Raw genomic sequence first — 8,749 nt, forward strand, 5'->3', positions numbered from 1 at the left:
CCCCCCCCGCTCCCCTCGCCACACGATTGACCGTGGTCTTCGGCCGCAGCCAGGACACGCAATTCAATTCAAGGACAAAAAAAACCATCGACGATGGGCCGATCTCTTCCCCCGCTCTTGGCGCAGGAAAGAAGCCGGCGGTCTTTTTTCCGAATTAGGGTTGGACACCAATCACGTGCAAGAAAATATACACATGACTCGACTATTCATCCTTTCATGGGCGATTCCTCTCCATCACTGTCGAGGCCGTCGCCGTCGCCGCCGCCGCCGCCGCCGCCTCCAGCGAGCTGCTCCCAATTGAGTCGGCAGATGTCGCGGAACTCGCGGAACTCCTCCATCAAGTGCTGGACCTCCTCGCGTGCGGCAAACAGCTGGCGCTGGGACTCGGCGAAGTCTGCCCGCGCGCGGTCCAACTCGGCCCGGAGCTGTTTGCTCTCATCGGCCCTGCGGGTCAAGGCAGGCAGCCGAGGCAATCGCACCCAGGGAACATACCGGGCAGGAAGCAAGTGGAGCATGTGAGAAAGGGAACATGGGAAGGCCCATCGAGAAGAGAGGAGGCCCGGATGTCGGAGCGCACCGTGCGGTGGCCTGCTGCTCGGCCTCATACAGACGTGCGGCCATGGCGTCGCGCGCCCTGGCGGCCGACTGAGCAGCGGCCTGTGAGACACGCAGGCGTTCCAGCAAATGACGCTCCGGGGCTGGAGGGGGCTGCTGGGACCGAGTGTTATTGGCTCCTCCTCGGGACGCCAGGTGGTGCGAGTCTTGGGTCGTATGTGTTCCATCGCCAAACAGAGTTCGATAGTGGGCCTGGGGGAGGGGGGCGAGGATACAGGGGAAGCGAGAGAGAGAGAGAGAGAGAGAGAGAGAGAGAGAGAGAGAGAGAGAGAGAGAGAAAGAGAGAGAGAGAGAGAGAGGGATGAATAGACAGCCAAAAAAAAAGAAAGGGAGGAAATGTGTGAAGAGATGCAATAATCGAAGTGGCACGAAAGAGGGTAATGGAAGAGAGAGGGGAGGAGAGAGAGAGGCAGATGGAGTAGACTGGCGGGCGATGCGCAGGAAAAAGGCCGTACCTCCATGGCATCGCGTATTGAGTTCAGCACTTGGATGATATCATCCTGGTCAGTGTCGCCGGGCCCATCGGCCGGAGAGGACGCCGATCGCTGAGCATGTGCCACCAGCGCTTCCTCCAAGATGCGAATGCGCTCCAGGAGCGCGTGTTTCTCACGCTCAAAGGTCTTCACGCGAGTTAGCATCCACGGATGTCGAAATGCCAAGCAATGGGCCTCCTACCCCCCCCCCCCCCCACACACACACACACAGTTTATGGTTATGGGGGGCTGGGAATTGTGGCGTACCTCGCGCCCATGCACGGCCGTCAGGCCACTCGAATGGCCAGCCACAGAAGGCGAAGAGCTGGTCATGTCATTGTTCAATGACGCTGGCGCCGGCACACCGACGGCTCCGAGCGGCTGTGGGCGAGATCGCGGGCTCGGGGTCTGCGGAGAGTCCAAAGACAGGAGATGGTCCAGCAGGGGGGAGCCACTGGTGTCGCCGGGGGCCTGTGCATCGGAGCCACGTCGGCTGGCGGCGATCGTGTCCCCTGGCAGGAGGGGATCCGCCGCCTCGGACACCGAGCGCAACTGCGACAGGCTGTCCGTCAGAATACGGACGCGTGTCTCAAGCGCGGCACAAGTTGCTTGCGATTGCGTCAGCAAGAGGGACTGCACGCGGTTACGGGCGAGGGAGAGAGGGAGAGCATGCCACCACACACAATGGGAGTCAGTTCCGGGGCAGGGATGTGTGAGGGAAGGGGAGGCAAAAGGGAAAAGCCATGACATACCAGGGAGTCAGCACGCTCGCGCGCCTCGGCGGCCTGATTCTGAAGAAGGTGGATCCTGCATGGCCGGGGAGTGGGTGAGTTGCCTGTGGGGGACGCGGAATGTAACACGGGAAATGGAAAAAAAAGCCCCCCCCCCGATCTCCAATACGCCCTGGCGCAAACGCACATAGAATCCTGTTCGGTTGATGGTGTGACGAGGCGATCCCTATGGCCGGCCGAGACCGGGGTGTCTGCCGTGGTTGCCACGGATGGCGTCCCGCCGAGCATGCCAGAGGCCCCGTCGCGCGATTCCCCGAGCAGGAGCGGCGGGTCAGAGGCCAAGCTGTCCGTCACCAGCAGCGGAAGCCCGCTGCCAGTCCCGGAGAGGACGCCCTGGAAGACGCTGTTCAAGTTCGGCCGCGGCGAGGCCCCCAAACTCAGGACCCCAGAGGAGGGATGGTGTGCGTGCTGCTGATCTTGCAGGCGAGCCGACGTCGCAGCCAGAGCCTCGGCCCGGGCGCGTGACTGCAATGCCAGCTTGCGAGATGCGGCCTCACTTTCCCGAGCCAAGTTCAGCTCGCGCAGGAGATCTGATCGTGTTGGTGATGGTTGCGTCAGGGAGGGCGAGGATGTACGGACAGGGCAGAGGGATGGCGGCCATCAGGAGAGCGAAGATTGGGAGAGGGGGACAAGGAGAGGGGGGCGAGAGGAGGGCGGGATGAAATACTGCGACCATATGTATCGCACCCTCGATTTGGGCAGCCTGGGCGCCGACTTCCCCTTCGAGGGCCAGTACCCGTGCCGCCTGCGTGGTGGCTTGCTGCTGGGCCTGATCGACCGCCTCGCGAAGTTGCTGGCACTCGGTCTGGTATTGTTGCATTTGGCCGGTCAGCTGGTGGTGATCCGTGGCCAGAGTGTTGGCGCGGTCCCTTTCGGCCTGCAGGTCGGCCTGCAAACGACCAAGCACCTCGTCCGACCGGGTTTCTAACAATTGATTTAGGCGGGCGATCTCAGCCTCTGAGGTCCGGCTCCGAGCATGATGCTCCTTCATCTGGCCAGCCGCCGTAGCCAGTGCCTGGCGAAGCTGCGCCTCCCGTTCAGCCAGCTGCATGGCCTCGGCTTGGAGCTCCTCGTACGCCTGCTGCGAGAGGGCCAAATCTTGCCGGGTGTCGGCGCAGGCCTCCCTGCTGCAGGGGCCGGACGTGGAGGCCGCTGCTGCCGCGACTGTCTGGCGGCGAAGGTGTTGGACCTCCTCCTCCAGCTGGGCCGCCCGTGCCCGGGTCTCGGTCAACTGGTCATCCAGCTGCTGGTGTTGGCTGGTCAGCCGGACAATCTGCGCTTCGCGGCTGTCTAGCACGCGCTGCAGACCGGCACGCTCGCGGTCCACGGCCTCTGCCACGCTGGCCGAGTGCGGAGCATGGTGGGACCTTGAAGGGGGAGCCTTCAAGGGGCCTGGCATTGGCTCAAGGTCGCTCACATTGGAACGATCGGCCACATGGGTGGCGGTGATGGTCGGCGAGCCGGGGTCCAAGAGCTCGGCGACCGGCTCCACCTCTTCAACATCCTCATCGGGGCTGGATTCCACAGCCGATGGACTTGCCGGGTTGCTTGAGGTGTCGACTTCTGAATCGGCCAGCTCCTTCGCGGGGTCCAGCGGGTCCAGGTCGACCGGTGTGCTGGCCTGGGCCACAGAATCCGCTGTTGACAATGTACTCTCTGAGGCTGAACCACCTGTCGGGGAGGCCGGCGAGCTCAAGCTTCCTGGGGTCTGGGCATGGACGGGCGGTGTTGCACCAGCCGACACGGAGTCGAGTGCGGCTGATACCGTGGCATCAGCCGCAGCCGCAGGACCACCATCAGTCGGGAGCTTAGAGGCAGCCCCACTGGGACCCGGTCGCATTGGGCCCGAGGATGAAATATGTGGAGGAGGCAATGCGGCGGTGGACGCCGCTGCTGGGGCCGGGGCGGGGGCCGGAGCTGGCCGCGCACTTGGGGCGTCTTCTTGAATGTCCAATGCCCGGTCGATCGAGCGCTCCATCTGTGCTTTTTTCCCCCCCCGTCCGCGCCATGAGAAAAATGGGTGAGAAAGGCATGGCGGCGATTATTCTTCCCTGGCCTCGCCTCAAGGAGACCGGTGATGGCGACAAAAGGGGGCGGCAGTATTCCGGGAGCGCACTCGCTGGGCAATGCCCGAAAGGGTATCGAGGACGGAAAAGGAGCCAGAGAACATGCTGATACTTTATGGAAGAGGAGCGACCGGCAGGAAGACGCCGGGCCGCGCGAAAGTCCACAACACTGAGGCGAGCGGCTTTGGATGGGATGTGAGGGGGGGGGGGGAATCGATGTGCTGGCGGGGTGTATCTGTGCGCGAAGCTTCCAGAGCACACAGGCGTATATGTGTGTATGTTGGGTGAGCGAGGGGGGGAGGGAGGGGGGGGGGGAGGAGGGAGGAGGTTGTCGAGCACGTTGGGCAGTGGTCGAGTTCTAGTGCCTGAAAAGGGGCAGGCCACACCCTCTCCGACGCGGGGGAGGCATCCGGGATTTTTGCCCTCCGGAGGAACTCGCACCGCCACACATCCAGGCAGAAGGAATTAATCGCAAATGGGGGGCGACTCTTCAAAGTGCAGGGGGGATGCATGAAGCCCAGTTGGTCAGATTGCCCAGGCGGGGGATCTGTTTATTGCCCAGAGCTGCCGGCTGCTGGCATCACCGCGCAAATGCGCGCGACCTGCAAGGGGGGCCCTCATTCGGTCATGGCAGCTCGCCCACTCACATCCCCGCCAGTGCTCGGGCAGGCCCCCGCATCGCGCAAGGTCTGGCCGCAGAACTGGGCCCGGGACTGGGTGAGGCCGCTGCCGGGGCGCCCCGATCGGTGTCACGAAGGGCACGTGCCTTTGCCCGATGATCGAATCACATGCGCGGTCAACTTTGATCGTGGGGTGTTTCCCCAGAATGTGGGTCGGGCTCCGGTAGACCGCCTCCTCGGGTCCCGGCCCCATTCCACAGGGGACGCCCAGCCGCGCCGTGTCTTCGCCTAGCCGAGGGTGGGGAAGGGGGACTCGCGAGCCGAGGGAGATCCCAACGCGGGGTTCGATGAAAGGTGAAGTTTGGTCCGCACGACTCCCCCTGCCCCCCCCCCCCCCCGCCGCCACGTTGCCTCCTCCGGGATCTACAGATGCGTTGCGGCTGCGATCGTCATCGGTCTCCTTTTGACTGGCCAGGAACGGGGCCGGCCCTCGCTGGTCGGACCGGGGGGGGGGCATGTACTCTTGACGAGCGCAGGCGAGCGATCCAAACTGGTATCAAAAAGAACGGGGCCATATAGTGGCCCCTGAATTTCGAACTTCCTCATGCGAGATTTCTTCCCCGTGAGTGGATGCTTGTGGATCGCCGAGATGGATTGCCTGTGTGTGTTTGTGTGTGTGTATGGAGGGGGGATGATCTTCTCTGATCTCCAGGCTTCATAATAATGGAACTGTTGGAGTTTCTTACGCGCAGATGCCCAGCGATTGGGCATATGCATACAAAGTTCTAAACGAAACGAAGGGCGAGGGGGTGGTAGGAAAAGCGAACGCCGGGGCTGTGCCCGACGCAGGCACACCGTGACAGAGCGGCACACTCCCGTTGTTTACGAAGGCCGAGGTGATCGATGTCGAATTCCGCATTTTGACCCCCCCCTCCCCCCCTCGAGCAGAGCAGAGGACCGCCGGGGGATGGGGGGGGGGGGGGGTGGACTGACTCCCTGGCCCTGGATGCGGTCTGTGCATCCCGGAAATGTTCATGGATTTGTGGTTGGATGTGCCGGTGTATCCTCTCCTTGCCCGCCCACGACGGGTGTATGCCTGTTTCGTTTGTCATTCTGTGGTTCCTCGACCGAAGGGCCAAGGGACGAGAATCCCCCCTTCTCCCGGCTCTTGTCCCCCCCCCCCCCCCCCATACCCCCACCCGTCGACTCTGGAAAGCATCTTTGGAACAAGATTCTCCCCCTGGGGGGTGCAAGGGTGTACTTGGTTCCGGTGGTGGGCCTGACGCTCGCCTGGGAGATATCTTCCCCGCCACCCCACCGCACGGCGCGCCCCGAGCACGCCTCGGGCAGATTGCAAGTGAGAAGTATATAAGCAGGCGGCCCGACGCCCGACCAGAAGGGGCCGGTTATAGCAGGATTACACATACATAATTTAATATTAAGCAAATTGAATTTCTACGGAAGTTTCAATCCACAGTTGTGCGTGTTGCCTGCCCCTCTCTCTTTCTCCCTCTCTCTCTTTCTCCCTCTCTCTCTTTCTCCCTCCCCCCTCCTCCCTCCTGCCGCCGTTTTTTTTCATGCATGCACCCATTTCGCCACTCGCATCCTCCTCTTCCCCTTGTATCTCTATCTACAGCACCTTTGCCAAGTTCCAAGGAGGAGGAAGAGCACCGTGGGCTCTTTTATACCTGCCTCGGTTCATCTACTGCCTGGCGACCGACACTCACATGCTCACATGGTTGTATGTATCTCCTCTTCCCCCGACGACGACCACCTGGTTCCTCGGTCTTGTGTCTGGTGTTTGGCTGGATGGCGTCTGCCCGCCGCCCTATCTCATGAGCAGACCCTCCCCCCCTCTTTTCTAAACCACAACACATTGTATCAGTGACATTCGAGCGACCTCTCGGTGCGTCGCCCCCGTCCCCCCCCATCTCTTGCTTCCAATACTATTGGGGCAGCCCCATATTCTCATGCACCGGAGATATGTTGCTTTCCCTCGCGGACATCCTCAATCTAATTCCCTTTCCCCCCCCCCCCCCCCCCCCTGCTTTTGGTATCCACCAAACTACCCACACCCACACATACACTCGCCCCTATCTAGAACCACCCTCCCCACCCCCCTACAACAGAAGTATCAAAAGACAATTAGCAAGTCTCCAGAAAGGATCTTCCTTCCCTCCAAAAATGAGTTCACAGCACTCGAGAAACTTCGACTCCTCCGGGACCTTAAGCGAGTCGCCCTCCGGCAACCTCGCGTCATCGCCCCGGAAGAGCCAGCAGCCGGCGAAGCCCGGCGCGGCCGATGCCGGGCCTCCCCGCATCGACTACATGTATAAGACCACTCACTCGAAGATGAAGTTTGCCACCCATGTGGCCGACTCCGACGACGACTCGAAGTCCTACTCGGTCTCGCGCATCATTGAGACCCGGGTCATTGAGTCGGCCCAGGGCTCCCCCCGTGGTATGACTGCTAGCGCGGTCTTCCCCAAGGCGGCCCCGATTTCCCCCGCGACCATGCGCACCGAGGGCCGTCAGCAGCAGCAGCAGCAGCAGCAGCAGCAGCAGCAGCAGCTGCCCGCCGCTGCCACCCCCCCCAAGCAGTCGTCTCCAAAGGCTGCCGGGCCGAAGATCGGCGGAGCCATCGATGCCAAGGCCGCCCAGCTGGGCACAAAGGCTGCCCGTCTGGCTCAGCCCATGATCCATGCCACCGGCCCCCTGCCCGACTCCTACCTGTCGTCGGTCAGTATGGCCGATTGCCACAATGATTCATTCGGCAATGCGGCCCGCCTGCGCGAGGAGCAGGAGCACCAGCGCCAGTGTCTGCGTGATGAGATCCGCCGGACCGTCCTCGCGACCACCGGCGGGTCCATGCCCACTCCCACCTCCATGGCGTCGATTGTCAACTCCACGCCCAGTGTGGAGCCTGCTCCGGGCACCTACAGGTTGGCGGCCCGGACCACCCCCCCGGCGGCCGGTGATCACGCTCACATCCAAGCCGCCACGTCCAAGTGGCGTGCCATGGTGGCCGAGAGCTCGCGGGCCCTTCAGGCCTCGCCGAAGGCGGCCGCCCGGCGGAGCGCCAGCACCGCTTCCCGCCGCCCTGCGGCAGCGGCCGCTGATGCCTTCAACTTCGTCAAGTCTTCCGAGGTACGTCACGCAGCACATTGGCTTGGGGTTTCTCCTTGTCCCTCTCCCTCCCTCCCCCTTGTGTGAAATGTGGGTGCCTTTTTTTTGGAGGCTGTTTAGAGGGGAAAGCACTGATGAGGCTGCCGAGCGCATCTGCGAGCATGTGGCGTGTGTGTGTGTGTGTGTCGGTGTGTCGGTGTGTCGGTGTGTCGGTGTGTCGGCGTGCCTGTATGTGTCCTCGTGTGTCCTCTGCCCCTGCCCCTGCCGCTGCCCTGATCGACTCTCGGCGGCGGGAGAGGGAGTGGCCGATGCACATGTCGTCCATATGTGCACACATCTTCTCCGATATGGCGTTGCACACACATACGCACATACACACACACACACACACACACAGTCTCTCGTGTGCTCGATCTCCTTCTCCCCGCCTGCCTCTCTCTCTCTCTCTTTTTCTTTCTTTCGCGCCCTCTCCTCTCATGCGAGAGACAGACTCCCCAAGCTCTGCCGCTTGATGTGCGGGGCGACATGTCGCGCCTTCCGCGTGGCGCTTGCATGTGCGTGACCGCGCGCACCACTGTCCATTGACCTAGAGGAGGAGCGTCTCACCCGGTGGCGTCCGCACAGACACGGCATGCCTTTGGGCGTGCTTCTTGCGGACAGGGTGAGATCCCTCACCTTGGCAGGGGCTCTGTCGTGTGTCGGGTTTGCCTGTGCGAGCGCGCCACAAAAGCGAGGCGCACATGCCTCTCCCATGTCTGTGTCCAGGAGCAGGGAGGATGTGTTCCATGTGAGACAAGTGGGAGACGAGAAGGCGAAAAGGGGCGTCCACAGAGAGCGCTCCCAAGGGGGGAGGGAGGGACAGGAGGCGCGATAGTTAAAGAAAAGAATTGGGAAGTGGATTGAGGAGGGAGATGGAGAAGGGCGAAGGGATGGCCCCCCCTGTTCTTCTCCGTTCCTGTGTGTATGTGTGTGTGTGTGTGTGTGTCTGTGTATGCGAGTGAGTGCGCATGTAAGTGTGCTTGTGTGCAGTCGCGGTTTGGCCAAGGGGAGGGAGGAAA

The 8,749-nt window shown here is 62.2% G+C and overlaps 2 protein-coding genes across 3 annotated transcripts in view; one reads left to right on the top strand and one right to left on the bottom strand.

Annotated features, from left to right (window-relative positions):
• Positions 1-33: 33 nt before the first annotated feature.
• On the bottom strand, positions 34-4,149 carry H696_01727. 2 transcript variants are annotated; one of them, XM_009495636.1, is made up of 8 exons: positions 3,996-4,149; positions 2,567-3,857; positions 2,007-2,409; positions 1,841-1,895; positions 1,356-1,721; positions 1,071-1,235; positions 578-807; positions 34-444 (listed from the first exon to the last, which is right to left on the bottom strand). In XM_009495636.1, exons 1-8 carry the CDS (start codon positions 4,047-4,049, stop codon positions 207-209), a joined length of 2,802 nt encoding a protein of 933 aa, XP_009493911.1. In that variant the 5' UTR covers positions 4,050-4,149; the 3' UTR covers positions 34-206. The 2 variants fall into 2 exon arrangements, with proteins under 2 accessions (XP_009493911.1, XP_009493910.1); XM_009495635.1 differs by lacking the exon at positions 3,996-4,149 and having other exon boundaries at positions 2,567-3,884.
• A 2,600-nt stretch (positions 4,150-6,749) lies between these two features.
• Positions 6,750-8,749, top strand: part of H696_01728 (hypothetical protein) — a gene marked incomplete at both ends in the record, with an annotated part of 8,890 nt that continues 6,890 nt past the window's right edge. The window contains one exon of the mRNA XM_009495637.1: positions 6,750-7,712. Within this exon, the coding sequence (XP_009493912.1) occupies positions 6,750-7,712 (963 nt within the window). The remainder of the gene's footprint in view (positions 7,713-8,749) is intronic.

Source organism: Fonticula alba, assembly GCF_000388065.1.
Source record: "Fonticula alba strain ATCC 38817 unplaced genomic scaffold supercont2.2, whole genome shotgun sequence".
NCBI classification, from domain to species: domain Eukaryota; order Rotosphaerida; family Fonticulaceae; genus Fonticula; species Fonticula alba.